General features: G+C 49.8%; 6 protein-coding genes across 6 annotated transcripts; 5 read left to right on the top strand and 1 right to left on the bottom strand.

Annotated features, from left to right (window-relative positions):
* Positions 1–909: 909 nt before the first annotated feature.
* FSUBG_12079 (transport SFT2) lies at positions 910–1,964 on the top strand (the record flags this gene model as incomplete). The annotated part of the gene is made up of 3 exons (XM_036676831.1): positions 910–1,129; positions 1,276–1,396; positions 1,589–1,964. The coding sequence occupies 3 exons, from the start codon at positions 910–912 to the stop codon at positions 1,962–1,964; spliced, it is 717 nt and encodes a 238-aa protein (XP_036532446.1).
* A 3,377-nt stretch (positions 1,965–5,341) lies between these two features.
* FSUBG_12078 (la family) lies at positions 5,342–7,730 on the top strand (the record flags this gene model as incomplete). The annotated part of the gene is made up of 2 exons (XM_036676830.1): positions 5,342–6,616; positions 6,714–7,730. 2 exons carry the CDS (start codon positions 5,342–5,344, stop codon positions 7,728–7,730), a joined length of 2,292 nt encoding a protein of 763 aa, XP_036532445.1.
* A 3,675-nt stretch (positions 7,731–11,405) lies between these two features.
* Positions 11,406–13,066, top strand: FSUBG_12077 (major facilitator superfamily transporter; the record flags this gene model as incomplete). Its single annotated transcript, XM_036676829.1, has 2 exons — positions 11,406–12,565; positions 12,622–13,066. 2 exons carry the CDS (start codon positions 11,406–11,408, stop codon positions 13,064–13,066), a joined length of 1,605 nt encoding a protein of 534 aa, XP_036532444.1.
* A 2,309-nt stretch (positions 13,067–15,375) lies between these two features.
* On the top strand, positions 15,376–17,511 carry FSUBG_12076 (uncharacterized protein; the record flags this gene model as incomplete). The annotated part of the gene is made up of 1 exon (XM_036676828.1): positions 15,376–17,511. The coding sequence occupies one exon, from the start codon at positions 15,376–15,378 to the stop codon at positions 17,509–17,511; it is 2,136 nt and encodes a 711-aa protein (XP_036532443.1).
* A 1,608-nt stretch (positions 17,512–19,119) lies between these two features.
* Positions 19,120–21,144, bottom strand: FSUBG_12075 (pre-mRNA-splicing factor clf-1; the record flags this gene model as incomplete). The annotated part of the gene is made up of 1 exon (XM_036676827.1): positions 19,120–21,144. One exon carries the CDS (start codon positions 21,142–21,144, stop codon positions 19,120–19,122), a length of 2,025 nt encoding a protein of 674 aa, XP_036532442.1.
* Positions 21,145–21,503: 359 nt separating this feature from the next.
* FSUBG_12074 (U4 u6 snRNP-associated protein) lies at positions 21,504–23,397 on the top strand (the record flags this gene model as incomplete). Its single annotated transcript, XM_036676826.1, has 2 exons — positions 21,504–21,794; positions 21,910–23,397. The coding sequence occupies 2 exons, from the start codon at positions 21,504–21,506 to the stop codon at positions 23,395–23,397; spliced, it is 1,779 nt and encodes a 592-aa protein (XP_036532441.1).
* Positions 23,398–26,010: the final 2,613 nt, after the last annotated feature.

Below are 26,010 nucleotides of genomic sequence, written 5' to 3'. Positions count from 1 at the left end.
CCCGCCAAAAGTGTCCGCTTGAGGCATCCATCAATCAAAGGCGGCCCGTGCAAGGAAGATGGGGGAGCCACAGGTGGCACCAGACCCCCCAAGCCCGTTTCAACTCTCACACAGCCAATCATATAATCTCCTTCTTTGCCCAAGCTCAGCAAATGCTTCTGAGAGGACGGCCATTACAGGAATCGATGGGATCCAATCCAAGGAAAGCACCACACGCCCAACCCCAACCCATCAACTTCCCAGCTTAGTGCCGCCCTCCACTATCTACAACCAACTTCACTCCTCCCCAAACACCCCAAACGCCCCGATAGACCACAGTCCCCATTCTCTTCTCTTTGGTGCGCAACATACTCTGGTCGACTCTTGTCACGCATCTGCCTTTGCTCTTATCGCTACCGCCTTCGCCATTTTCCAGCGGTACGCGCGGTCGCCTGCAAACCCCTTGGCCCCAACACTCCAGCCCCAGCCCCAGAGGACTCGTAGTCCTTCGTGGCTATCAAGGGTACTGTCACCTTGCGTAAAGCAACATCGTCAGCGACAAGTCTAAGCTCTATAGGCGACGGATCGCGGTAGGCAGCCAGCTTTGTCCGCCTTGTTAACTAAGGCTCTGCCTCTATATCATGGGTACTCGTCGACTGACCACATCAACCACGATGCCAGATTTTCCAAGGAAGTGGATATTACTGTCCAAGTTATATTATTAGTTTTTATACGAGGCCGCCTTTGTCGTCCGCCTTGCGTTAATCCCGTCCCACCCTCCATCACACCTACGAGCTCGACCTCCAACCCGAATCTGGATCTCATCCTGAACCTGAACCTGCGCCGCACGATCGACCTAGCCGCTCCGTCCCTGTCCCGCGATCTCTGAACCTGTCCCTTACGTTTCCGCCCCTCTGGTCCCCTGTTGCTATGGCCTCTTCCTCCTTCAGAGACTCGATAAACTCCCTCGGCTGGAGTCGCCGTGATGAACCAGTAAATACTTCTCAGCAGAGCGGGTTGCTCTCCTCACTTCAGAGCTTGAATCCCTTCCAAGGAGGCAGCGGTTATGTCCGTCTACCTACCACCGAGAGCTCCGGTGCACCTCTCCCTGCGCCCACTCGACGTGAAGAAGAAGAAGGCTGGTTTGTTCGTGAGTCAGTCCTGGCAGTTCTTGACCTGTCGTCTTCGAGCACCCCTGCAGCGGGACATGTGCATTGCATCTGAGCCATGCCTTGAACTATGCATGTGATGCGGATGACATACCTCGTGGTTAGTAGACACTAACCCAACTGACAGTTAGTCGATGGGATCGCTTGTTGATCTTTGGTGCTTGTAACCTCGCTGCTGTGGCATGTTTCGTCATCTGCTTCACTCTGTTCCCCGTACTCTCTCTGAGACCACGCAAGTTTGTCATATTGTAAGTCGCAAATCCATGCACAACCCTTTCAGTCTGCCCTCGTCACCCCATATCACTTGTCAACCTATGTCACGCGGCCTCGTTACTGTGAGACTGCCTTGATTGTGACTAGTTTTCCCCATGATATGATGTCCTAGATTCGACATGGTGAATTTCAGAATCCCATTTGGAAACTAATGTGGGGCTATGTAGATGGTCGGTTGGATCACTAATGTTCCTGGCCTCCTTCGCTGCGGTAATGGGCCCCATGAACTACGTTTATCACCTGCTTTCGACTCCTCGACTGCCGTTCACTGCGGCGTATTTCGGCTCTATCACGTTAACCCTAGTGTTTGCCTTGAAGGTGAGGTCCAGCTTGCGATGGGCTGAAGATTTTACTAACATGCCGAAAGCTTCACAGCACGATTCTCACCTTATTCTCCGCTCTCGTTCAACTTGCCTGTCTGCTCTGGTACTTGATCAGTTATTTCCCTATGGGATCTACTGGGCTGCGCTTTGCCACATCGTTTGGTGCAAGGCAAGCAACAGCATGGATGACTGGCTAGAAAAGTCCGTTGACTACATGTAGTGCGGGACTATTCTACTTAACACGTTTCACGATGTTCCTGGGCTCCAAGGACCCAAGTCCTCCTGTACACCAACTGTCTGTCTTGTGTAACATTAACAGCAAATTGACCATAACGCCGTGGATTCAGGCAACAGTGGAATGGTTTTACGAGAACAGCTGTCGATTTAGGATAAAAGCAAATGCCGATGTATAATCTTTGTCATTATATGTACTTATAATTCAGTCCGTGTCTTGTTATGGTATATCCCCAGTCAAAATACTACAGCCATTGTTTGACGTAGCAAGCCACTTTGTATCCTCACACGGTCTTTCTCTATAGTGGTTTCCCATATAATCAAGTCCCAGACTACCTGAGTATGTCGCACCAGTATCAGGCAGTTTCCATGTAGTAATTGGTGATTAGGTAATCGTTACCCAAAAGGGCAAGTTATCAGGTGCTGTATCCAATGAGCAAACCCATATGGATGTATAGCGTTGGTTTGTAATGAAATATGGGAAGATTTTGCAGCCACTCTCACCATAAATGAAACCTCGGAGTTGGAATAATACTACCTAGTAGGTAGTTGGTATGCAAGTATCTATAGCTGAATGGTGATTGAGAATATTATTGTATGAGGTCTGGGGGGGAAGCTCTTCTAAAATTAACTGGAAATTAACCTTAATCAGGTACTAAGGTAGCCAGCTATAATGACGTATGCTGTAATGGCCTCACGTTTAGGCTTCTGCAATATGAAAGTAAATTTATGATGGGGGCGGGGGAATTGCACCAGATTACTGAGGTAGAATGATGTATAAGTCAAAAAAACAATTGGCGCACGAACTACCTCCCTATTTACGATTCGTATCTCTCGATTTAGTATTATTGAACTGCATGACTAGGTACCTAATAGATGCCTTGCTGCCCTTTGTGTAAACATCTGCATAGGTGGTCTTTCGAGATATATGCAAATTCTCATAGAACTTATTTACTCCGCCCGTTAACAACCTGCTGATTTGCTTCTTGGCATGCTCGTGGATCGAACGTGACCAGATGTGTAGCCATAAGTTGAGTAATCTCTAGCCCGTTACCATAGACTCAGCGTCCTGGTTTATGACTTTGTGTATTTTTATCTAGAATAAAGTCTGGCTTTTTGCACGAGCCCCAGGGGATTCATTAAATGTCATACACTCGACCCGGTCAACTGCCCTTTGTGAAAAGAAGAAAAAAACCAAGACTCTTACTAGCTCCGAGTGTGTATATATGCAATGACTGACCTCCAGATTACCCACGCAGATCAGGCTTTCCCGGACAAAGAGACCTGCAGAAACATGGATATGTCTGGTGTGCTTGTGGTAATAACAAAGTTCTACGCATGGAACATAGCACGGCCAGCTCACTGTGTACGTAGCTGGTACAAGTAAAGCAAAACACGCTCAACAGAGGAAACATCGTAAAGCGAAAGGGTAAATAATTGCATGGGTACAGTAACAACAAAGGTACTTCAGAAAAGCCGATTTATATTCGCGCAACTCCACCTATCATGGTCATCCGGCTCCGGGTGAAGAGCTAGCTACTCTACATACTCCGTATTATACCCTTGTTTGCAGGCCTCTTCGGGGTCTCGGATGCCATGACATCTGTCCATGAATGACGGCGGCTTCTAACAGTGAGGTGCATCCAGAGTGGAGCGCAAACGAGAATAGGAAGCCTTGCCCTGCCGAGGCAGATTGGTATGGTGTTCAGTGTCGTCGGCTGCAGGCCTTTATCAATAAGGAAGGCTTCGAGTCAGCGATGCAGTGGCGCTCAAGGTATTGTTACTCGGTGGATATGCAAAACCCCATCGCTGACTTGGGCTACTTAAACAATGCATTCACTGATTATAGTTAGACACATCAGTGATGTAAGTCCTACTAGGCATCTCCATCTGTCAATGACAAACAGCAAATCATGGAAGAAGAATACGATTGGATGTTACAGCACCAATCAAACTGATACTAGTGTTGAGTATATGCAGTATTGTAGAAATAAATGAGCTAAAACTAAATAAGAGGAGGAATAATGATAGCAAAGAATATGAATATCGTTCTGTATGTTCATAGGCGTCTCGCGTACGAAGAAAAAGCAATCAAATAAAATATTAAAAAACCCCCAAGAGCGGAAAAGAATGTCCCTCCATCCTACCAACCCGACCCATTCCCAAGTCCATCTCCCAAGGATTCCCGCTCGGCGTAGCGGTAAGGTACCTTCTAAATCACTTAGTCGCGGTATATTTCTGTGGTACCGCCCGCCTGCCGGTCAGAGAGGGGAAAGAAAGCGCAGGAAAAAAATTTATTATTCACACAACGCAAAAAATAACCTCCGGCCTTCTTTTTCTCATTCCCTGGTATCCGTGTGCCCTCTTTCTGTAAACCACAACTTCTCTCGCCTACTCAATTTAGAAAAGAGTTGCCGCTGAAGATCAGTTTGTATTGGTTTACGAATACTACGTCTCTTTAACTCATCCTTCCCCCCTCCTCCCTCGTCCTTCTTCCCATACCTACCTACCTACCTTATCCTTTGGAATCATTTCTAAACCCACCATCAATCATAACCAAAACCACCCCGCCGCCTGGCCTTCTGCGTTTTCTTCCGATACCCTCGCAACAAAGCAACGTAACAAGCGAATACACCGGCCTTGGTTCTAGTTCGGTTTCTGGTGTCTGATTCTAGGCTCTGAGTTCTTTCAATCGACACGTCGTTCTTGTCCGACACGCTCTTGTTTCCTATTTACGAGAGCAGGCAAAACAGGACAGGAGCATAAGCATTTTTGGGTTTACTGCCTCGAAGTTACCTACTGTTCACACCAATCTTGCACCTTTCCCCCCCCTACTGCCTCCCTTCGTCGAAACTTAGTCGCCTACTGCCCTAGGCTGCCATTTTTTTTCGATTCAATAAACACCTCTACGACGTTGTGGAATCCTTTCCTCTTTCCATCAGAAACATCTGCCACGGCTTCCGCCCACAATCCAACCGATTTACTGGTCGTCCATTTTGGCCTGAAGACCTCGGGTGAACGGACACCTGACTCTCGGTTTTACACCCTCGTACTCGATACGCTTCCCCGAATTTCGACTCGTTGTCCGAGAATCTTATATCCCTGCGCCCTCATTATTTAGAGGTCCACAGACATTCACTGTATCGCACGTAGGTGCTTTGCCTCTCTCCTTGCGTGGAAGGGGGTTGAGAGACAGCCTGGGGTTTTCGATCCCTGAGCAATACATTTGATTTTTCCTTTTATTGCGACCAAGGTGATTTCGGCACCTTCAGCTCAGAACTTTCGTACCAGTTTAAGACGGCAAGCCTGTCCTACGAGGCTCTACCTGAAATGAGTCCATCTGCCATCGTTGAGTCCAACGAAATGGCCACTCAATCGACATTTTCCTACGCACAAGCTGCGAAGGGTCAAGGCACTACCCCTGCTTCGAATCCTACAGCTGTCGCCGATGCTGCTGCTCCTTCCCAGGACGCGCAAGCATCCATTGCTGATGATGATGTTCCGGCTCCCGCAACCGACGTGAAGTCGACTGCTGCTGCTACTGAGCACGTCAACTCTGAAGCTCCTGAGACCACGGAGCACCGCGGTGCCTTCTCTGAAAAGCAAGGCCTCGAGAGTATACCTGGATCCGAGAGCGATGCCCGCTCCGAGTCGACACAAAGCAGACGGACAGACTCGAGGCGCGAAGATGATTCTGGAAGGCTAGAGCGCCCGTGGCGACGAAATGAGAAGACACCGGGGTCATCAAGCACTACTGCCCGGTCTGTAGACGAGCAGGACTCCCGAAAGGCTAGGCGAAATAAGAAGGGAAAGACTTCTGAGAAGCAGCTCAATGATCAGACGACAGAAAAGGAGCAGGAGGCAGCCCCTGAGGCCCCCAAGGTTGAGCTCTCAGAAGCACCTATCCCCAGCGTCAACATCTGGCATAAACGAAAGGAGGCCCATCAGGCCAAGTCTGTCAAACCTGCTCCCACACCTGCTGAAGCTACAATGAATGGCACTTCATCTCGGGATGAGAAGAAGCCTGAGGAATCTACCACAACACAATATACAAATGGCATCAAGACTCAGCAAAAGCCGGCCAGTACTGTACGGCCGGAGCGCAATGGCCCCCGGGGATCGCGGATACATGAGAAGGATGGTAAAAACGAAGTTCCTCCATCCGTCGAGGATTCTACAGCATGGCCAACTCCTGAGACTGCAATCACGGCTATTAAGGAGGACAGCAAGAAGAAGGTCACCGACAAGACACCCGAGAAATCAGACCGCTCTGATAAGGACAGTCAAGAAGATGGCAGCGCGTCAAAGCCCCGACAGAAATGGGTGGCTATGGACTATGTCCCCACAGTCAGCTTCGAAACCCAGCTTCCTCAAATGCGTAGCTCTAAGCCACGGGGTGGTGCTCGTGGTAATCGAGACGCCGCTCCTCGAAGTATGGCCAACGGTGTAGCGGATAAAACCGCTTCTACCGCGCCTGCCTACAAGACCAACGACACCAAGCCTAAAGACAACACCAATAATGCCGCATCGCAAACAGCAGCCGTCAAACGCGGAGCAGCGGATGGTGTTAACGGTCAGAAAAAGGCTCCTGCCAGCACTGGCTCCGAGAAGGCCAGAGATGCGACGGCCCATTCTTCGGTGAGTAATACGATGATGCCCCTGTGGAGCACGGCTACCTCGAGATTGCGCAAGTGCATCTATTGTATGAAACTTATACTGATTGCTATTGGAATAGGAGATTTCCCAAAGTCGAGACAGGCATGACGGCCGCAGTGAGAGAGGACGAGGCAATTACCGAGGACGAGGTGCTCATCACAGCCATTCACAGTCTCAGCATGCTATTTCTGCATCCGGATTCCATGGCCAAGGCGCCAACGCTGCCAGATCTCAGGGTTACAGCCCCCCCTTGCGACAGGGTGGTCATGGTGGCATATTTACGCCTCCTGCTCAGCGAGGCCGTGGTCGTAATGGCGCTAACAACTTCCATCGTGTATCAGTGCCGAACGGCGGATCTCGTATGCCTGTTGTGCAAGCTCAATATTCGCCCTACGATTACTCTATGGCAGCACCCATGGGTGCAGTCCCTTTCCACTCCCTTCCATTTGATAACTTGCTCGTCCTCACGATCAAGACTCAAATTGAATATTATTTCTCCATCGAAAACCTCTGCAAAGACGAGTACCTTCGACAGCGCATGGATTCCCAGGGATTCGTCCCTCTCCACTTCATCAGTGCGTTCTCGCGCATCAAGCAACTGACTGTGGACATGAACATCATCCGTGCTGCTTGTGAGGATTCGACTGAAGTCGACTACGTAGTTGGCGATGATGAGTGTGAGCGACTACGTCGGCGAAACAATTGGGAGCATTTCGTTTATTCTATGGAAAATCGAGATGAACTGGCCCGCAATGCGGGCCCTGCAAGTGTCACTTTCAAGAACAGACACTACCATTTCCCTGGCGGCCAATTTGACGACATCACTGCTATGCCATATGGCGCACCTGCTTATCCTCATGGCCATGCTCTCCAACAATTCGCACCACATGACGCAAACGGGGTTGTTCCAAATGGCAACACCCAGCTTTCTGCGGCTGTTCCCGACTTCTCACCTTCCGGGACAATTCCCCTCGTTGGCCCTCAGGGTGAAGTCCAAGTCACCAGCGCTGAAGCTTTAACCAATGGTCATGCTGAACAAACTACGCCGCTCACAAACGGTGTGCATAGTGGGGAGGCTTACACAACGCAATCTTAGTCCCTCGGCGAAATGGAGTACCGGCTGTGGCAGAGATCTCTATCATTTTCATGCTTGCAAAGTGGCGTATATGAGAGAGTTGTTTCTTTCTTTTTTTCTTCTTTTTTCTCCTCTTCCCCGGTCTTGGTCGATACGAATGACGCGTCCCAGATATATAAGTGTTTATGATATTCATGTTGTGGCCCGGAGCTAGCTTCATACTCACCATGAACCAAAGCGTGTTACGATTGCGCGATCTCGTTTGTTCATAGGTCTTGAGTGAAGCAGGCAGTATGGATGCCTCAAGGGTTCATACATAGCACTCCACTGTTCTGGGCCAGACAGCAAACGGGTGGTTGGCGAGTGCTTGGTAGTAACTTGTGTTGTACGTTATAGTGCTATAAGTGCACCACGGGGTGACAAGAGGCCTATGCCTAAGGTCTCCTCCTATCAGAATCGCTTGAAGGAAGAGAACGACGTACACGAGCCACAGATATACGATACCCTGGTGCACGAGGCTAAATTAAAAGCCAGTAACCATTGGAGAGGAAATTTCGGGATGGGGGTTGGCTTAAGAGCCTGGTGTATTGGTTTCTGTTGGGGCGTATTCCAAGGATGGTTTTGTGAAATGCGAAGGCACGCTACAAGTTGGAAAGGAGTGCGCCAGAACCTCAGCACTACATGTGAGGGAGTGCGACTGGTGCTGGGTGGTTGTAGTGATAGGTCACAGAGGCGAGCGGCAAGTGTCGCTGGATGATTGCTATACCCGCTACACTGGATGTTCACGGGGGTGGTCGATTCCGACGGCATATTTAAAAGGGTTATCATCGTCATACCGGATGAAGGAAAAAGGCATGGGTGGAAAAGCATATGGGCGTACGGTGAAATTTAGCTGAACTGCAGCATCTTGTTTTTTTCTCGACTGCATATGAAAGGGGTTCAAGGATGGTTTCAATTTGGACTTGGTTTTGATTTTACTCATGGATTCTGATGTTAGAGGGGACTCTCCAAGCTCTGCTCAAAAAAAATACGGAGTTATCTATTCCAGTTTCAAAAGTTGTACAATAGTTTCATTATAAAAGAAAGAAAAAATCATGTCGAGAAACAACAGGCTTCTGCTAGTCTTGGAAATCTACTGGGTGCCGTTGTACCAATGCTGCCCATCATAGGTGAATGGTTATCACGATCTCTATAGCAGTACTCACAATTGCTAATGCATGATAGGTCACAGGCGAGCTTCCGTGGGAATCTATCCGCTATAGGAAGCGCAATGGCTTATTAGAATGTGTGCGAGTTCTGATTGCATAAGCATGGATATTTTCTCTGTCCTTGTCCTTCCTTCCTTCCTTTCTTTCTTTCTTTCATATTGGCTATCATGACAAGACAGCTAGTTCATCATGTTGGCGGGGTTGAGGGGTTATCTATTAACTTTAGGGTAGCTAAATTGCACGACTCACACTGGGCACTTTTGTCATGAGGAGGATGTATTGCAATCTAACACTCGAGACTGAGCCAGTAGCCATTGTTCATTATGAAAGAAGGAAATAAAGCGACGTACATTAGCTACCGAAGAAGCCGCTCGAAATCATATTTGCCAGCTACATAGACTAACACTGCATAGCATGGCCCCTAGTGATATCGCCAAGAGGCGAATACTCAAATGGCATCCTGCTGGGCCTGGAAAAGACGGTGTCCTGTTCATCCACGCTGGTCTTTGTTTGGACATACTATAGGGCCAGGCGTATGCTTCGCACTGGGAATCCATGGGGACTAATAGCGCGAGCGAAGGACACGACGAATCTGTATACTAGTTGACTGATGTGCGTCACAAAATATATGTTATTTGGGACGAGGGCATGATGGACTTGGCATGATGATTCTACAAGGTGGAGAAGAGCCTTGCTACTATGGAGAGTTCCTGTCGTTGTCCACACAGAGATTCTGGTCCGGTGAGTCATTGTGTGCTGATCTGCTTTCCGTAGGTAGGGCATATCCTGAAGCACTACAGGGAAGATATCGAGTTAAAGCAAAATTACCATTCGTTGTCGGCGAGGTGAGGCCATCGTGAAGGTCGGGGAAGATCTCACAAACCGAGACCTTTTCAAGGATGAGCCGCATCATAAAACCCCGGCTCCGGTGATCGAGATTGGGGCGAGTCAGGGCCAAGGCGTGCTGAGGGAGACGCAAAATATAGTGACTCCCTAGGTAGGTACTAAGGTAACTAGAGAAAGGGAATGAAGCTATCGTCAGGATATACTGGCCGATGGATCAACCAGGCATCTGTTAACAACACGGCAGCGGTGGGTGCCTTGCAGAAATGTCAAAGCCGGAGCATGGGTCCCCAGAAAGAAAGAAAATACGTACCTAAAGTGGAAATGGCTGAACAAGACCTGCAGATTGCCTCCACAGCAGCATTACGTCAAGGAAGCGTCGCTTGAAAATTTAAACATGACAGCTTCATTAGCGACGAATGTACGTACCTATAGCTTGCTTGCTTGTTGCGGGATGAGTTTGCGGGGACGGGATGCAGCACCTCGAAAGCGAAAATTGTCTAGGTAAGGTATGTGAATAAGTACCTTCCTTAAGACGGGCGCTGAAGGAAGGCAAAGATATTGAATTAGGTAATTGACAAGCGACAAAGAACCTAAGACTTGGATAAGGTACCTTGGAGACTTTGCCATACGCGGAATGAAATCTCCGACCACAGCTGATCAGGGGAGAGGGGAGAGGGGAGAGAGGGAGGGAGGGAGGGGAAAATGAAAACTAATTGCTTTCCAACGCATTAACAGTGAGCAACCTACGTGAGAACAGATTCTCCCCCCTCCCCTGTTCTTGTAAGTGATGGCTGAAGAATCTTCACCTTGTAGCGCCTTGTAGCCACCCAAATACATCCTCATGCAGAGAAGCTTCCAAATGCTGCTCTAAATCTCGATATAAGCCGCCTGATTCGTCATTAACCCCGAATACCTTGCTGTGACATATCCCACGTGGGGCCAGCCTAGGATATTGACTAACATACCATAGTATGTAGGTAAACAAGTGATCGACATACAAGGTTGAATTTCAATGCTTTCTCAGCCCGCCATGTTGGACGTATTCAGCCTCCCCACGTTATCATAGCCAAGGAAAATCATGTTTGTACTGCTGTATAGTCCTGACACGACCATTGTAAGTGGTTCACAATCTTTCCCCGTCCCCTCAACTGTAAAACTTGTCGAGTTACAGTCATTTCACGAACTTGATATATACTACTTGTGGGTCCGGGGGAAAAGAAAAGGCTGAGGGGGGCGAGACTCAGCTCTGATACGATATCGGTCCGGATGGCAATAGAGATGGGAAGACCAGCCGCGACCTGGAGACTGAAATCAGATTCGGAGCTGACCTCCGGTTGGTCTGGGGGAGAAGGCTTGGTGCTTGTGGTCGGTATGCCTTCATCTGGAGAACTTGACGTCAACTTAACTCAACCAAGGTCACCGTGGTGGAGATTTTTCTCCCTGAGGATGAAAAGTGTATGTTGGGAACCAAAATATTTCATCATGATGCTTGAAGAAGGCTTAGGGCTTGAGAACTTATAAATAAAGCATCTGCCCAAGCTCTCCATTGTCACCGGCTCAGGCATATATCGCTTTGGCTACCTGCATTCTCCCACCTCATCACTCTCCAACTACCTACAAGAGCGTCAAAGCTAGCTACAAGATGACCGCTCAAATGGGCAGAGCCCTCTCCTATATGACATTCAAGCCTGATATTGGCACCAGAAAACATGAAGCTCCCTATCTCAATGAAGAAGGCTATGTCGACTTCTCGCCTGGCGATCTCGAGGACCCGCGAAACTGGTCCATCAAGAGAAGATGGGCCATTACCTGTATCGCAGTATTTCTCGCAATGAACGGAAACTTTGCATCAAGCATATTTTCTGGCAGCATCGACTCTGTCATGGAAGAGTTTGGGGTATCAGAGGTTGCTGCGAGCTTGACAACTACAATGTTTTTGCTCGGCTTCTGCGCAGGGCCCTTTGTCTTTGCGCCTCTTTCTGAGTTTTATGGTCGTCGGTGGATCTTCTACATCACTTTTCTTGCTTATATGGCCTTCAACTTTCTCTGCGCTTTCCCTGCAAACTTCAGATCACTACTGGTTGGACGGTTCTTGGCTGGTGTCTTTATCTCTGCGCCGCTGAGCACCACCCCGGGCGTTCTGGTCGACCTCTGGGACCCTATTGAGAGAGGAAACGCCACGGGAATCTTCAGCTTGGCTTCCTGGGTTGGCCCATCACTTGGGCCGGTGGTGTCCGGTTTCGTTCAGCTTAAGAAGAACTGGCGATGGGGCATGTACTCCGTCTTATGGCTCGGAGCTTTGACAGTGCTTCTCATGTTCTTGATCCCCGAGACGCATGCGCCGACCATTCTGGCGAAAAAGGCAAAGCGTGCCCGAAAATCTGGAATTGCTGGCTATGAAAAGGTTATAATGGAGGGAGAAGAAGATAAGCCCTCACTCGCCCACGTCTACAAGCTGGCCCTTACGCGACCTTGGATCCTCATGTTTGACTTGATCTCTCTCCTCTGCTCTATCTACACTTGCATCGTATTCACTCTTCAGTTCATGCTCTTCAGCATCTACCCTATTGTATTCAGAGACATGAGGGGCTGGAACGCTGGCGTTTCACAACTCCCCCTCCTCGGCCAGGTCGTTGGGGCTGTTCTTGGAGCCATCGTCATCTTCGTTGATAGTGAGCGGAGGCGAAGCAAGGAGGCGGCTGGCAAGAAACTACTGCCCGAGGATCGGCTTCTCATGGCTATGTTTGGTGGCATTACGTTCCCTATCACCATGTTCTGGCTCGCATGGTCTGCTAATTACAAGTGAGTCGTGAGCTTTCCATCTCTCTACACAAGCAACAGTAACTAATACATAACAGCGCTGTTCCTTGGATAATCCCGACTCTTGCAGGCACTTTCCTCTCTGCCGCCCTAATGCTCGTCTACGTTGCCATAATCAACTATCTTACCGACACATACGCCCAATACGCAGCTTCCGTCATAGCTGCCAACACAGTTGCTCGATCGGCTGGCAGTGCTGCCGCTCCTCTATTTACCACCCAGATGTTCACTGCTCTTGGTGTAGGTGGTGGAGGTTCTCTCATCGGCGGAGTTGCGACTCTTCTGGCATTGATCCCGTTTGTTTTCTTCTGGTACGGTGCTCGTATCCGGAGGAAGAGCAAATATGCACTTGTCGAGCCTGATCAAATGGAAAAGATGGACGAGGAAGCCGATCCTACCGACTATGGTGTCCAAGCTGAAGAGACTCAGCACACTGGTGATATGGATGAGCCAGCACAGAGCAAGCGTTCCGGGGATGCATGAGAAGGAGAAAATCTAACGGATTTGGATCTGCGGAATTTGTACATCATCAATAATATGTAATGGAGAGACCAAGAGTGGTATATGTATGGGTTTTCTTTCAGCGTTGAGGAGTTTTGGGTCCATCACAGAAGGATGTAATGCCTTGGTTCTGAGGTTGGCTATCTTAGACTAAACTCTATTCATCGTTGAGGAGATTACCACAGATATATGGTATACTTAAAATCTTCCGCTCTTACATCAATTTCCTATATGTTACTTTGGTCACTGGATCCGCAGGTGATCCAGCGTCTCGAAAAGGACAGGAAAGAAGCTCATATGTTGACTAAACAACGTAAGCTGTCACTGCGTCGGGGGTAACATAAACAGATATATAGAACACAGTCAGGTGAATCTGATATTATTTACCAAATACCGAGTCGTCTGTAGTACCCGATAAGGCTGAAATGCAAAAGCGGTGTTTACACGGCCTAGCCTAGGGAGACTATCAGGTCGAGTTTACAGGCACCAACACGGGTTGCATACAGTAACAAGGGCCTTCAACAGTGGGCATGACAACCGACGAAATCTGGATCTGGTGATGAACTTTGGTAAATCTGATACACACAGGCACCATTGGCAGTTGATGTTGTGTTTGTGGCTGATGCAATAAGGACATGGCTAAGCTGGTCATGAACTCTCATCAGCAGGCATCCTGGTATTGTCTGTTGCGTCACATGTTGTGTCTCAAGTGTCATGTCAAGTCAAAAGTCAAAGTTAAACAGAGACACGGGATGGGCTGAAAGAAAAGCGGCGATTGGCTGATCTAAACTCCCGCCCGGCTCGTCTTACGCTCAGCCGTTGATTTTAGACCAAGTTCCACAAGGTGACAAGCGTTTCTAGAAAAGAACAACTCATCAGAGTGGCGAAATGGGTTCGAGGACAAGCACCGCATCGAATATGCAGGTTTCCGAGGTAGCACGAACCTAGGGTATCCCTTCGAGGAACGACTTCTGAGCCTCACTTTACAACAATTGAGACGATCTTTGCTGCTTGAAGTGAGATCTGGGGACGGCATATCCTCCTACTTTTGGGAGCCAGCTACCAAGGTCGGAGTGTTTGGCAGAGAGCCTCACTCTGAACAATGCCCACGGGGGCTCCGTCAAAGATTAGTATTGACTTCCCCAAAGGAGCGGAGAAGAGAGCGCCGGCTTCGATTTTGTCTCCGGAACTGTTGTTTCCATCGAATATACGTTGTCTCGTCCTCGGTGTTGCCGGGCGTTGAGATGTTGCAAAGTGGAAATAATTGCATGATAACTGTGGCGCAAGGCGACGGGGACCTAAGAACGAAGGTATGTAGCCAGGCCTCGGGGTGCAAGAAGACTTCTGACGTTAAATTGAGGTGCCAAAATTACTTAGTCTAAGATTTACCAAAGCTATACTAAAGCTATACTAAATTTATCTAAGCTGATCTGAAGACTTTTGTCACCTAAGATAGAGGTCCTAAGTTTTATTACACCCCTTTGCCAGGCTGTGCTGTGGACGCCCAGCCGGTGCCCAGCTGGGTAGCAAGTGCCGCTGCCCCAGCGCCCAGCGCGCCCAAGAGCTTCTAGTGGGCCTTACAAGGCCGCGACCCCTGTCGAATAGCGTCAGCGTTGTGCGTCCTAGTTGAGGTATACCCCTCCTCATTACGTCGTTTGTTTCGCCCCGCTTGTACGGTTTAAAGCAACCAGGAGAGTCTTGGTTGTTAAGCAGAACAGTCTTATCATTATAGGAAAACTTAACACGAACCGCCCAAGGCAAGGTAGTCTAATCATAACTGTCTTTGAATCTCGTCAACGGTCCATCACATTGGAAGTCATCAGGCAAGGCATGGTTTCTGTCGCTGCCTTCCGTGTCCTATTGATGCCCATCTCATCCGCTCAAGCCTCAACCAACGTCAAACAGGTTCAGTGCTGCCCACTATTTTAACACTCTACCTTATGTACCTTGGGTACACTTGAGTTGTCGACAAGACTCACAGTAACCCACTTCATTAATCGTACCTAGGTACCTTACACCTACCTCTGGTACATACTTCCCCCTTGTTGTAGCATCAAAGGACCCTGTTTTTGCTCGGCTGGGTTGTGGCTGGGGGTTCTCTTGCTGCTTTTCTTTGACTTATCCCTCCCGCCACATTCTCGTCCTTTTCCTCTTTACATCGACAGAACCCGTCAACTCGGTATTGTAACATCATCGCTTATCATCACCATAAAGTCACTTCCAACTATAACCAACACCAACTATTATACCACTGTATAACATAGTAGCGGGATAAATCACACAACATCCTCATGTCAAACTACGACCCGTACGATCGGGATTACTCTCGCCGCTATGTGCGAGAGGAGCGTCGAGAAGACCCCCGCTATCTCGACCCTCGAGATTCCTTTAACTCAAAGACTCATCGGGAGATCGTTCCTCGCGGTCGCGAGGACAGCGATCTATCGATAGAAGAGGTCAGACGGGAATTCCCCCCTCCTGGTACCCGTGATATTCATCGGGCCCGATCCGCCGGCCCAAACTACTACGAGGAAGAATATGAGTATCGCCGAGGCTACGACCCTCGCGATCGTGACTATGACCGCCGTTCCCACCGAGGTCACTCCAGCTCCTACTACGAAGATGAAGAGCGCGAGCGCAAGCACAAACCCAAGGGCATGTCCAAGAATGAGAAGATCATTGCAGCCGTCGCCGGTGCCGCCCTTTTGGCGGGTGGTAAGGAACTGTACGATCGCCGCGAAGCCAAGGAGGAGCGCACTGAAGTCCAACGCAATCCTCTGTCAACTGCAGCTCTTGCTGGAGTCGGTGCCTTGGCTGCCTACCAGGGTGCACAATTCTACAACAAGCAACAGGCCAAGAAGGATCAAAAGGCCAACATGATCCTTCAACGTGGCCGCGACGGTTATTATAGTGATTACTACTCTGATGAGGACGAAAGTCCAAGGGAGAAGAAGGGACACAAGAACTTTCTCGAGAGCGCTATCGCAGCTACAGGTCTCGGCGCTGCTGTCAAGAGTCTCACTGGTGGCGGCGGAGACGATACCAGGAGTCGCCGCGGAGGTAGTCCCTCCAGCGAAAGATCTCGTTCTCACGCTGGTGGTGGCAGCGGTGCCAACAAGATCCAAAAGGCAGCTATGGCTTCCCTCCTTGCCGGTGCCACAGAGGCCTTCCGTGTTGCCAAGGAGCCCGGCGGCTGGAAGGGTGAAAAGACGAAGCGTATTCTCACCGCCGCTGCAGGTGCTGCTGCTGTCGACACCGCAACTGATGACAAGGGAGGAAAGCTGGGCTTGGCTGAGTCTGTGATTGGTGGCTTAGTCGGCAACCGCCTAATTCGTGGCTCGAGAAATGATATCGAGGAGGATCGCAAGACTGGCCGCAGCCGCTCACGCTCGCGAGCCCGCTCCAAGTCTCAGGGTGGTGGTAGTGGAGGCGCAAGCGGTCTTGCCGCTCTCGCGACCGCTGGCCTGGGTGCTCTGGGTGCAAAGAAGGTTCTTGATCGATCTCGATCACGATCTAGGAGCCGTAGGGGACGAAGTGCCTCGTACAGTCCATCCCCAGACAGGCGCCGTCAGCGAAGCCGCAGCCGTAGCGTTGTTGACAAAGCTCGCAACGGCTTGGCCAAACTAGGCCTTGGAGCTGGAGCTGGCGCTGGCGCTGCCGCCGCTGATGACTACCACCGGCGCGACCAAGATGACTTCAGCGACCGCGGTGGCAGCCGTTCCCGCCGATACTCGGACGACATGTACGATGACCGTCGATATGGCAGCAATCGAGATTATTACGATGATGATAGATCATACAAGAGCAAGCCACGAGAGAGAAGACGAGGAGGGCGTTCCGATCATTCCTCTTCGTCATCAGACCTAGGGGATTCTGATGAGGATGAGAAGCGGGCGAAGAAAATGAGAGGTAAGCAAGTTATCACCACAGGTTTAGCGGCAGTAGCCACTATACACGCAGCGCACGAGGTATATTCTAGCATGGAAAAGAGAAACGCACGGCACAAAGCAGTCAAAGAAGGACGTTTGAGTGAGATGGAAGCCAAAAAGCTCAAGACCAAAGCAATCATGCAAGACGCCGCATCAGTCGGTATTGCTGCTATGGGCATCAAAGGAGCCATCTCCGAGATGAAGGAAGCCAAAGAGTTGACACACGAGTGCAAAAATTTCCAACAAGAGAAGGCTCGCCGTCATGAGAAGCGAGTGCAAAAGCGCTTACGACAACAGTCAATGGGTGACGGTAGGAGGAGAGCAGACAGTTGGGCTCCTTCGTCTCGACGGGATGGGTATGACTCGGATATCGAGTATGAATACTTTGACCCTCAAGACTACGGAGGCAAACCTTACAGAGGCAACACCTTCCCAGCAGAGCCGTATGGTACAGACACTTACAGAAGGAATCCCAACGGTCTGCCATCTCCTTACTAAGAGCCTGACCAGGTGTTGGGCGGCATACACGCTTACTCACCTATACCACTCCAAACATCTTAAATCATGACTTATGACGAGACGACTTATTTGGCTCATGAGAAGCTTGAGCCAATCAAACAGTGTTTTTCTTTTGGACACATGGCAATGAAAACCCCCGAGAGAGGATTGGGAAGACTAGAAAGAGAAGGAGACGGTGTGAATATGGCCTGTTGCGCTGCGTGGTGTGGCTGGCGTTCGTTTTGCTGAAATTTCTCTGCATCAGATAGATGAAGCAGATTTGCTCTCTCCCCGCAACCTCTCCCACGTTTGTTTCACATGTGTATTCAAGACGAAGACTAACGACGATGATTAAAATAGACCATCGCCGATACTAAGCCAATGCCCCGATCCCTGCAGGCACAGAAGCAAAACCGAAACTATATCTCGGCACACCGGCACATACGTGCATATCTGTCCCACGATGAGCTGCTCTATTCTGGTAAAGTTGATGAATGGGATAGGGTCTAGTAGGGGACTCAAAACGGGGAAGCAAGCGAGAATGGCACGAGCTGACCCAACGAGATGGGAAGAGGGGCGGTAAGAAAGGATCGGGACGCAAATGCGGTGATAACAAATCACTATATGCACGATGATGAAGTGGTGGGAACACGGGTAGGCGGTCTCGGGAAGAACGGCTTTTTGGAAAGACGGGGGGCTTGCAGATCAAGACTCGGCGATTGGACCAAGTGCGACGAGAAATCAGGAATGGGCCTGAGTGAAGATGGCGAGACGTCTCTTGAAAGTTAAAGGTATATGGGCATACGAAAAGATGTATGTGGATGGGATGGCACGATGTGTTTGTTTTTCTTCTTCTCCTTTTGCCATGCATGTTGGATATCTGGATGAGCAGCTTGTTATGCTGGATAGCAGATGAGGTTCATGGGGGTCGATTTACCGGCCCCCAGAATACCTTGACGAATCATGACCTATAATGAACGACTCTGGCTTATAATAAAACTTGTTACGTCTTTGGGTGTTGATGAAACGATATTCAGCTGCGACTGGGTGATGTGAATGACAGCGGCTTCCTACAATTAGGTAGGTATGGACAAAAGTAAAAAACGGCTTGTTCTCCCTTGATCTCACTACAGTCTTCCATCCAAATCACTGTTCTGTGCCTGTCGCTCATAGGTTGATGCCCCGTACGTAGTCCAATAAACCCCACGATACTTGCACCCTGGCCGAATTAGTGTGCAGATTCTTGTTTCTAACAGATCTGAGGCTCAGCTCTGCAACGTCATCGAGCCATGACGTCACTGATTAAGTGTCCACTTCACTGATAGCTCGGCCAAGCAGCTGAGGTCGTTCGATCACAAGGTGGTTTCCAAGGTACACAGCCTAAGCTAAGCGGAGTTGAAAGAGATGAGTTAATCGCTTTTGCGCAAGGACAAGAGGCTTATGCTCCCTACGCCATGCAGTCCTGTGTTGTGTGATGGCGCATATTCTCGCGATTGGATACAAAAACTGACGCCCCAGTTAATATCGTGATAAATACTCATTACCTACTCTCTATCTCTCTATAGGGCACAGCACTGTAGACCAGCTTTGGTGGCCGAATGCTCAATCTCATGCGCCAAAACCTCCACCCGCCTGTTGTTTCCAGCTCTGCGCCATGGCCAGAAGATTGGACACGTCGGCAGCCTGCTTGTCATCGGCAGGGAAGACATAGTCGATGTATTCCTCCCACGAGTCGTCGTCGAGCTTTCTTCGGCGCTTCGTCTTGCGTGGCATTTGTTTCTGTACAGCTTCCACGTCCTCTACTGAGCCATGCGTGCGCTCGAATGATAACCAGGCGTTGAGTAGCGAAACGCACTCTTCCTTGAGATCTCGGTCTCGCAAACTCCTGTGTGCTCGCTTGAATACCTTGCGCGCTCGTTCCTTCGCCTCTTCGCTGACTGGCTGTTCCTCGTCATCCTCCTCCTCTTCATCTTCGGGAATGTTGATCTCAAAGTGCGCGTAACTGATCCAGACCTTGACGTGGTCCGTCTTTTCAAGGAGGCGCTCGTAAAGATCTCGCGTACGCTCGTATTCACCTTCTTCCTCCTCGAAATCAATATACGCCTTCCATAGAAGCTCGGGCATGTCGAGCTGTTGTTGCTGGACAGCAAGCTCAAAGATGGCGCGTGTACGGTCCAGATCATCCAGACCGCGCTCAAGCTCAGCAAACTTGATCCATGTCTGACAATTTGCTGGGTTATATTCGATGTGCTTCTCATACAGAGTGCGACACCGCACGAACTCGAATAGTTTGCGTTCAAGGTCAACGTAACCGTTGAAGATCTTATCCTTTGGGCACATGCCAATTGCGCGTCCAAGAAGCTTTCGCGCTGCGGTAAGTTCACCCTGTCTGATTTCGAAATGCGCCGCCATGAGCCAGATTTTGGCAAACGTGAACCTCTTGTGTGGGATCAGCCCCAAGCACGTGTTGTAAATCTGCCGTGTCCTTTCAACATCCTGTCCCTCCATCTCTTCCCAGATGGCGTAGAAGATCCAGAGATAGATGTATCGCCTCCAGTGCCGCTTCTCCATTGTTGGTGGAACCTGAGCAACAGCCCTCTCGTATATATCTCGAATTTTGTCAGAGTCCTGTGAAGTCTCTTCGAGCTTTGCGTAGTCGAACCAGGCGTCGTAGTTCTTCGGGTTCTCTTTTATAAGCTCCTCGTAATACACTCTCCTCTTGGACAGCACAACATCTTCCACTCCGTCCTTGTCGCCAAATTGTTTCTCGAATGTTGTGTATGCCTTGTGCAAAATCATTGACCTCGATCTTGGTAGTCGGTCCAGGGCATACTTGTATATCGCACGAGCGCGCTCATACTCTTTTAGCTTGGCTTCGAAACGAGCATAGGCAATAAACAATTTCTCATCGACCAAGTCATCTCCCAACGCCTCCACAGCCTCCCCAAAGACTTCCCGCACTTGGTCACTAGTACCGAACTCCTCCTCAAACTTGGCCCATTTGATCCAATTCCGGGGCTCAGGGTGAATCATGGTAAAGGTCCGAAAGATTTCTCTTGCTCGCTCGAATTCGCCGTACCGCTTCTCAAGCTTTATATACGAACTCCATGCCGCCTCATCTGGCTGCCATTGCATCCATCGATCAAATACTTGTCGGGTTCCAGGAATGTTGCCCAGCATCTCCTCCATGTAGACATATTTGTACCAGAGCTTGTCAACGCGCGGCAAGCGAGCGACGGCACGATCCAGGAGGTTTCGTGCATGGTTGATGTTCCTCGCCTTCATTTCCGACTCGATGTACCGAATCCATAGCTGGACATTGTTGGGATGTGCGTCGAGTGCGCGCTCAAAGACGGATCGGGCGCGGGCAAATTCCTTCTGCTCCAACTCCCACTGAGCATATCGCAACCAGTTGTTGAGGTTGAGTCGATTTCGTCGCACATAGTCCTCGAACTCTTTTCTCTTCCGTCCTTGAAACTCATGAAGCTCTTCCAAATCAGCAAATCGTTGAGTGGGGGCCTGCACTCCAACTTCTTGACGGTCAACAGCCTCTCTTAAGAGCTGTTCGGCACTGATTTGAACAGGCGCGGCGGCCTTGTTCTTCACCCTCGGCGGCCCTCTGGACGACTCCATCGTACTATCTCCAGCTTTGGAGGGCTCAAAGTTGATGATGGCAATTATTTTTGGTGTGACCAAAATTTAGATGAAAAGGAGACTTAAGGTGAGGTAAAGTTGAAAGTCAACAGCGACGCGACGGAGCAAGGCGCAAAAGTGTGAGGGCAGCGAACCAATTACAATTCGATGTGACAGAAAGTCCCACTTTATTTGTGTGGCGCTCAGTAGCCTCGCAGCCTGGAAGTGTATTTATAGGTACTAAGGTAAGGTAGTCAGTCAAGACAATTTACCTATGTACTCCACAACCTGCCTACTAAAGTATTTCGCGACAATCACCTTTGCTCATTCATAGCATCCTTTCTACACACGACGCCACTATGTCGACTGTCGCAGACGACCTCCTCAACGATTTTGGAAGCTCAGGCGATGAGGCCGAAGAAGAACTCAACGATGGCCTCATCAAGGATGAAGAAGCAACCGGCAACCGTGACGCCATGGAGTTGGATGGCGATGCTGAGACGAAGGACGATGAAGATTCAGATGGTGGCTTGAACGACAGAGAAGACTCCGAAGCAACAAAAGTAAAGGTCGAGAAGATGCAGCTTGGAGGAGTAAAGGATGTTGGAAGCGTTGCCAGTCTCATGCAAACGCTTGAGCCAGTTCTCGAGGTTAGTACTGCCCCCTTCAAACCGAGCCGCATCAAACGGTCGCATCTTGATGGACGATTCGTTTACATCAGTTGTTTTGACGGACAGCCCTGACGTATTGCCTCGGACGCTACAGAGAATCGCACATTACCGATCGCAAGCCGCGACGCAGAATACCAACGTCGGAAACATCGAAGATCATCCCGAGTATCATCTTCTGACGCAGTCCAACAGCCTTTCAACCCAGATCGATGGCGAGGTTGTCCTCGTTCATAAGTTCATTCGCGACCACTACTCGACGAGATTTCCCGAGCTCGAGCGACTTGTCACGACGCCACTCGAATATGCCAAAGTCGTTGCCATCATCGGAAATGGTCCATTGGATTCGGAGAGTATCAAGGCCCTGCAGACTTCGACTGACAACCCGCTCGGAATAACCCTCAAGTCTGTCCTTGATGGGCCGTCACTCATGATAGTGACGGTGGAGGCCACCACATCAAAGGGCCACGAGATGACACCCGAAGAGCTTCAGCGTGTCTACAAGGCATGCGATATGGTTATTGCCCTCAACAAGGCCAAGCAGACTCTCGCCGAGTACGTGCAGTCGCGCATGAACATCTTTGCGCCAAACCTGACAGCCCTTGTTGGTTCTCTTACGGCGGCCCAACTCCTCAACGCGGCAGGCGGACTGACGGGTCTCTCTAAGACGCCTGCTTGTAACATCGCCTCTTGGGGATCCAAGAAGAAGCACTCGGGGCTTGCTACGAATATAGGTGTTCGGCAGCAGGGCTACCTTTACAACTCGGAGATGATCCGAGGTATTCCCACCGACCTGAAGAAGCAGGCCTTGAGAATCGTGTCGGCCAAGCTGGTTCTGGCGGCCCGGGTTGATCGCACGCACTCCAGTCCTGATGGATCCACGGGAGAGGAGCTCAAATCAGCTTGTCTTGAACGCCTTGAGAAACTGACTGAGCCACCTCCCAACAAAGGACAGCGTGCGCTCCCTGTGCCAGACGACAAGCCATCCCGCAAGCGAGGTGGACGACGCGCTCGCAAGGCTAAGGAGGCTCTGGCCATGACTGATCTTCGCAAGCAACAAAACCGCATGGCATTTGGCAAGGAGGAGAGGGAGGTTGGATATGGCACTGGCGAGTCAACTGTTGGTATGGGAATGATTGGTCAGTCCAACGACGGCCGCATTCGCAGTACGCAGATCGACCAGCGCACGCGCGCAAAGCTCAGTGCCAAAAACAAGGGCTGGGGCGGAAACAGTACCGTGGGTGGTGCTGCATCGTCTATCGGTGGCTTTGGCCAAGCACCTAACATTGATCTACGAGGGCGCGGCTTACGAGCCTCGGGAGTTGGCAGTACCATCGGTTCAGCAACCGGCACAGCATCGTCTTTGTCATTCACTCCCGTCCAGGGTCTGGAGCTTGTTGACCCCAAGATGCAGGCAGAGCTCAGCAAGAAGCGCAAGGCCGAGGAGGACCGCTGGTTCAAGGGCGGCAGCTTCACACAGGTCGGGGGGTCGGAGGGTGGAAGCGTTTTCAAGGTGCCGGCGCTCCCAGCAGCCAAACGTGTCGATACAGGGTCAACCAAAACGAGTGCCTCAGCATCAAAATAATTATGGCCTGAGTATCATTCTTACGCCGCGTCAACTTGGTGCTTTGGGTGTCACTGCGTGGCTTGATCGTCGTGGAAAAGTTCAGCGTTGTCATGGGAAAGCGAACATTTGCATCCTGATGATCATCGCCGATGGTGGTCATGTATTACAACAGGTTGCGGTTCGGGGAACCGGTCCCTACAGCGACCCCGCGCGCAGAAATCGCTACGGTGCCCTGGGTGCTACCAACTGAATAAGTCGAAGGAAGAGTGTACGGTAAGAAACAGGCGGGCATTTCATTCCGGGCAGGTGTTTGGCGAAAACGGCGTTTCAAGGAGAGGATCTACGAGTCCCAGGAGCGGAGTAGCATGGGAAAGTAGGTAATTAGCTCTCTATCTCCGGTAGTTTCGAATGAGTCTGACTGGTTACGACATGCTGTCCTTGATCCGGAATGTGATTAAGAAAGAGACCGTAATGTTGAGAAACCGGTTTGGATAAAGCTCGAAACTAAGGCAAAGTCGTTAGTAGATTCAAGTTTGCCGTACAGTACTCCATACAAGCCAGTAGTTGACACGGGCACCAGGGTGTTTGGTCTAAAAACGGGCTGACCAAGGAAAAAATATAAATCACAAATCTCGATCGATCGACAGTGATCAGCAAAGCTCACCATCAACGTGACCTGTCAAACGGGAAACATGGTCGTGGCATATTGGTCCTTTCCTTTCTCTGACTGGAAGGATTATACGTCGCATCACGAGAGGCCCTTTGTGCTGTGCATAGGTATTCCTTTCCATTCGCAGTTACACTAGGGTCATGTTCCTATATTCCTGACGTACCTACCTAAGGTAGGTAGACATGTATGCATGTATGTATGTACGCTGACATGGCGCGGCCGTTTTTTGCTCCTCAGGCTGAGGTTAAAAACAAGTTCCAGGTTGGCTATCAAGTCGCAGACACAGCCACAGTTACAAGGTAACAGTATGTGCCTACAGTTTGTGCATAGGCACTAGCTAGTATTGTAGTTGTTACTGTCTCGACAAGGATACGATACCGACACACCGCCAGAAACTTCTGTTTCAGGGTATCGAGATATGAGGATTTTGTCTCAGTGCTCTCTTGACGACCCATTGCTCCTCCAGCTGTTACAATGCCGCAAAGTTGGCATGGCGCACCCTCAATGTCGGCCTGGTTGATCGATTGTCCCTTTGCTTGTTTCCCAAACAATTCACGGTATGGCATGGTGACGCAAAGAATGTTGACATGTACAACAGCCTAGACTTTATCAATATGACAAGGCAATGCCACCATACACATCAAGAAGATAGGTGGGGGTGTTGGAGAGCACCAGTTTATCTGTGTGTGATAGTCTGTATTGTAAAACAAAGGAGAGTAAATGCATGCGATGTTGTGGGTTTAGGTTAGCTGAGAATAGAATTACCGAACAGAAACAGCTACATTGTGCAGCACGGTTGACTTTCAGATTTCGTGCGAGAAAATATTATGATGAAGTGGTGACATATTATTACATTGGTTTCTGAGTAGCTCATGTATCTGTAAACAGTATGTGAAGAAGAAGAAAATACACCATCATCATTTCACCGTGCCACCATCGAAGCAACACGAAGTGGTAAAAATACAAGGATCAGTGAACTCTAGTTACTATCGTGAACGAGTTAGTAGGCACTAAGGTAAGGCAGCTACAAATTCTTCGACCTACAGATGATAAGATTAAAGAATCACCACCACCGAGTTGACAAGATAAAATAAAATAAGATAAAATAATACAACACAGTAAAGGCCCCATCAAGGAGAATGTAACATTGTGTAGATTAACATGTACATAAGTGGTGGAAACATATCGAAGTTGATGCCATACACAAAGAAAGGCGGTGATAGCCCGGCACGCACTTGCATGACCCAGAGAAGATTGAAGAACAAAATGATACCCCGAGAGATTTCGGCAATACCTTACCCTACCTCATTAGCCTGCTTTAGGTTGGTAGACGACGAGGATCGCCAACGACCAAGCAAATCCCCGTCGTGGCCGGACTCGCTCCCACTGGCTGGTGAGACCTCTGGGACAACCTGCTTGGCTCCGGCTGACTGGTTTGGCGTACGGCTGGTTGCCGCTTGTGCCTGACAATCTACCCCAAAGGAACGAGGGTGTTGTCGACCTGGTTACATCATTGGTCAATGTGATCCTAGGCGTCCCGAGCAGAAGGGCTTGATGAAGCGAAAGAGGGTACGGCATCGCATCATGGCTCAGCGGCGCGTCACAGACGAGGTCCCCTAAACCACCTTCCCTCCACCAGGTCATCTTTAGCAACACTAACCAGGTGGACTAAGACTAAAAGTGTTTGTTATTTGATGATGCCTGCTCCTTGGTCCCCGCTCGCCATGTGTGCTTCACTGCTCACCTAGACCTCTCTCTGGAGCCCGGGAGACGTGCCTTGCCTAAGACAGGCAAGATAGACATTGTCCTTGGGGAATTAGAAGAAGATGGATGATCGCTGGGGTCCCTGAAGTTAGACTGATCCCCCTCGTATGTACTTCACCGTACCGTGCAGTACGGGCCCTCTTCTCTGGCGGACCGGCGCCATGTTTTCACGCCCCTCCCCTTGTCTCCTTGACTCC

The sequence above is a fragment of the Fusarium subglutinans genome, assembly GCF_013396075.1.
Source record: "Fusarium subglutinans strain NRRL 66333 chromosome Unknown NRRL66333_c0000247, whole genome shotgun sequence".
NCBI lineage: Eukaryota > Fungi > Ascomycota > Sordariomycetes > Hypocreales > Nectriaceae > Fusarium > Fusarium subglutinans.
This window is presented reverse-complemented; position numbering and strand designations above follow the sequence as displayed.